At 38.1% G+C, this 3,915-nt stretch overlaps 1 protein-coding gene across 1 annotated transcript; it reads left to right on the forward strand.

The window, feature by feature from the left end:
• Positions 1 to 3,138: 3,138 nt before the first annotated feature.
• On the forward strand, positions 3,139 to 3,657 carry LOC110033520. The gene has a single exon (XM_020737533.1). It carries the CDS (start codon positions 3,139 to 3,141, stop codon positions 3,655 to 3,657), a length of 519 nt encoding a protein of 172 aa, XP_020593192.1.
• Positions 3,658 to 3,915: the final 258 nt, after the last annotated feature.

The following is a 3,915-nucleotide window of genomic DNA, read 5'->3' on the forward strand; positions in this document are numbered from 1 at the left end:
GATTTGAAGCTTCACCAAGGTAAATTGGTGGTTGATTTTGATGTATATGAATGTTATCAAGATTTTTCAACATCAATTGAGGCCAATTGACTAGGCTATGGGTTCAATTTGGTGAGACTATGTCATATGGTCAAAATTAGGGTTTTGACCCAAATCAAAATTGGGTTATAATCATGGACCAATTGAGCTTGTATTTTGTTTATTTTGGTCATATAAATAGTTAATTTGAGTTTAGGATTGGAATTGGGGTCAATTGAGATTAAATTGGTGGACATTTGAGTTGGATTTGGGGAAATTTGGGTCTTTAAAGGGCAATTTGGGGGTTTTGGTTTTTGGTTAAAGATGGTAAAATTGGCCAAATTGGGTCATGTGATAGATGAGAGAAATGACATTCGGAATAGTTAGGATTTATTGGGATTTTTTGGGAATTTTTGGAATTTTGGGTCCAAGAGGTGTATTTTGGTAATTTGGGGGTGTTTTAGGGGTAAAAGGCCAAGATGGGTATTTTGGTAGATTTGAGGTACCAAGAATCACCAATAAGCCATGGACCAATGATAACCCCATTTTGCGTCCTCTACATAATGGTCTTAGCCAAACCATAACCTTAGGGCTAGTAGGTTTAGGGGGCCATCTACATGAGTATCCCAAAAGATCAAGGGATCTAGGCTAGAAATTTGAGTTCAGGGTTGTGAGTGATTGTGAGGGTAGATGAGTGTAGTGAATGCCTTAGCTCCAGACCAACACCCTAGGTCAACCCTAAGGTCCAAAAATCCCAAGGGTGACTCATCCTGAGTTTCCCATGTAGTGACCCCACCTACTAAGTATTTAGAGGTTGAGACCAACATGTGGAACTTCAAGTTGAGAAAAGAAGGGTTTGTAATTTCTAATGGTGAGGGTTCCATTTCTAGTCCTCTAAGAATAGTCAATAGGAAAATCCTATGGCTAGACCCTAGGCTACTAAAGGGGAAAAATTATACCTCAACCAAAAATGAGGTCAACGAATGGACCCCCAAAAGGTGTGGTGTGTTGGGCAAGCATACTGCGCATATTGTCATTGACCGACGAGATCAACAAAACCAACATAGATTTCTAAGTCAACAGACCTAGGACAAAAGAATAGTTTCGAGTGATAATTACTTCCGCTGGTGAAGTAGCAAGTAAAATATCTAAGCAATATCGAGGGTTCAGAACTCTCGCTGGGGATTAGGTGGATTTCAAATAGTTAGGTTCTAGGCATATTGGAAAGTAAGAATCAGGGTTTAGGTGTTGGCCCCAAAATGGGAATTTAAAATTTGGGTATCGATTTTGGATAAAAAATCGAGTACCTTACTCCATTTAAGGTGGTCTTAAATTGATTTCAAAGAATGAGAGCGAGATACATTGAATAAATTGAAGGGCTTGTTCCATCAACCCTCTAAAGTTTGATATTTGGACAATTGCAAAGCAATGCGGAATCGGATGTTTGTATCCTCTTCCTCTATAAAGTTGATATTATTGCTAAGCAATGTTGAAGTGGATGTCTACATCCTCTTCCTCGAAGATTGATATTATTGCAAAGCAATGTGGAAGCGGATGTTTGTATCCTCTTCCCCGAAGGTTGATATTTTTGCAAAGCAATGTGGAAGTGGTTGTCTGTATCCTCTTCCTTGAAGGTTGATATTATTGCAAGGCAATGTGGAAGTGGATTTCTGTATCCTCTTCCCCGAAGGTTGATATTAAATGGAAACATATCACTACATTGGGGAGGAATGCTTAATGACTCGGATCCAGCCCAAGAGGTAGCAGGAGAAAATCAGATTGAGAACAAAAGCACAAAGACTCACATCCAACTCAAAAACTGGTCGGGAATATACCACTACATTGGGAAGGAATGCTCAAGGAGTCAGATCCAACCTAAGAGGTAGTAGAGGGAACCATAATCTCAGCACTGACCCGAGAACAATATGAACATAGTGCAGAGAATTTGCAGTTTTGAACTTATACATTTGTGGCATGTGAAGATGGACATTTGTGAGGAAAACTTGTGAAAATTTGTGAGATTTTGTTAGATTTTATGCAGAATATGAAATTTCGCAAGGATGTGAACAAAACTGGTGCAAACCGGGATACTCGTGCCGCACAAGCAAAGAGTAAGTAATCTCAAACTCGAGATAAGAAAACTTGACAAATTTATCATTTTCTTTTCTTGTTGTTTTTATCATATTTAATTATAAATATATATATTTTAAAATATTTTAGTTTTGGTTAATTTTCAAAAAGATTTTGAATTTTTAAAAAGTTGCTAAACCTCAAATTTCTGGGGGCATTGGCTTTAAGGACCTTAATCAACTTTTTCAAATCAATTTTTGTAAACTTTGGATAAAGTTCAGAGCTCAAGATTCCCCGTGGGCCAAATTTATGTGGAGTAAGTATTGCAAAGATCAACACCCCACCCTGGTGCTAAGGAAAGCTGAAGATTCTAAAATCTGGGTGAAAATGCTGAATTTCAGACATATTGCTGAAACCACTTAAAGGTGGGAACTGGGTAATGGTGATATCAGGTTTTGGCTTGACAATTGGTATCCCAAAGACTGGTTATCCCCCATTACTAATATCTACAATAGTGATTTGAAAGTGGCTGATTGCTAGGATGGAAATGAGTGGTCACTAGCCAAGCTTTCCAATCTACTGCAAGCTCACTCTATTACTAAAGTGGCCAACATAAAGTTCAACAGAAGTACAACTGATAAAGTTCTGTGGCAGACTACCTCCCATCAAAGCCTTACCAAAGCCATATACTCCAAAAGTTTCAGTTGGGAGCAAACACTCTGGGGAGACAAGATTTGGAACAAATTTCTATCCCCTTCTATGTCCTTTATTTGCTAGAGAATATTTCATAAAATTATCCCTGCTGATGACATACTTAAACTCAAGGGATTGAGGGGTCCATCTAAATGTTGGTTATGTAAGAATGAGGAGGAAACTTTGAATCACTTATTTTTTGAATGTAACTTTGCCCAACTGGTTTGGAAACAAATCTTGAATCAATTGACCATTGATGAGAATGATTTCACTTGGGACAGGCTTGTCAAGTGTTGGTTGAGCTGGCAGCAGAGAAAATTTGCTACCATTCCCTTCATCATTGCCTGGTTTATCTGGATGGAAAGAAACAAAGTTAAGTTTGAAGATGCTAATCTAAATGTTGGGAAAACTGCTAGAAATTGTCTATCTTATCTTCATAAGATGATTAACGGGAAAAGATTTCTTAACATCTCCAACTCCTGTCCAACAATCAATTCTGAACATCCTCAAGTTATTAGAGTCTACTGGAAAACCCCAAACTCTCCCATTGTGAAGATTAATACAGATGGAAGCTTTACCAAAAATGGTGCTGGAGTGGGTGGCATTTACAAAAATCATTTGGGTAAGTGCCTGTTATATTTCTACACCCCAGTTATGGCCACTGATGCAACTGAGACTGAACTTATTGTTGTGTATTGGGCAATCATCCTTGCCATTAAGGCTAAGTGGAATAAGCTTTGGTTAGAAGTGGATTCTGCTATAATTATTAACCTCTTGAATCATGAGGAAGGAGCTCTCTGGCATCACTCATACTGGCTTAATAAAATCAAAGATCATAGTAGCAAGGTACAAATTCAGTTCACTTTCATCTATTAGGAAGGAAATCATCCTGCAAATTGGTTGGCCCAAATTGGATCACATTCTAACCTGACTGGGGTTATTGTTAACCCTCCACCCTGCATTACCTAATGCAAGGAGATACTCTAGATGTTCCTCACTTCAGAATTGCTTATATGGACACATGACTACATTTTGTGCAAATGCATTTTACATTCATTTTTCTTTCTTTGTTGAGTCATTGAAATTTCCCTTTTTTGGGAGGGTGGTCCCTAGTCTTTTTTTTTTCTTGGGAGT

Source organism: Phalaenopsis equestris, unplaced genomic scaffold (assembly GCF_001263595.1).
Source record: "Phalaenopsis equestris unplaced genomic scaffold, ASM126359v1 Scaffold001208, whole genome shotgun sequence".
NCBI lineage: Eukaryota > Viridiplantae > Streptophyta > Magnoliopsida > Asparagales > Orchidaceae > Phalaenopsis > Phalaenopsis equestris.

What these genes read in the sequence shown, in the direction of transcription:
- LOC110033520 (XM_020737533.1), top strand. Translation starts at nt 3,139, where the DNA reads ATGGAAAGAAACAAAGTTAAGTTTGAAGATGCTAATCTAAATGTTGGG.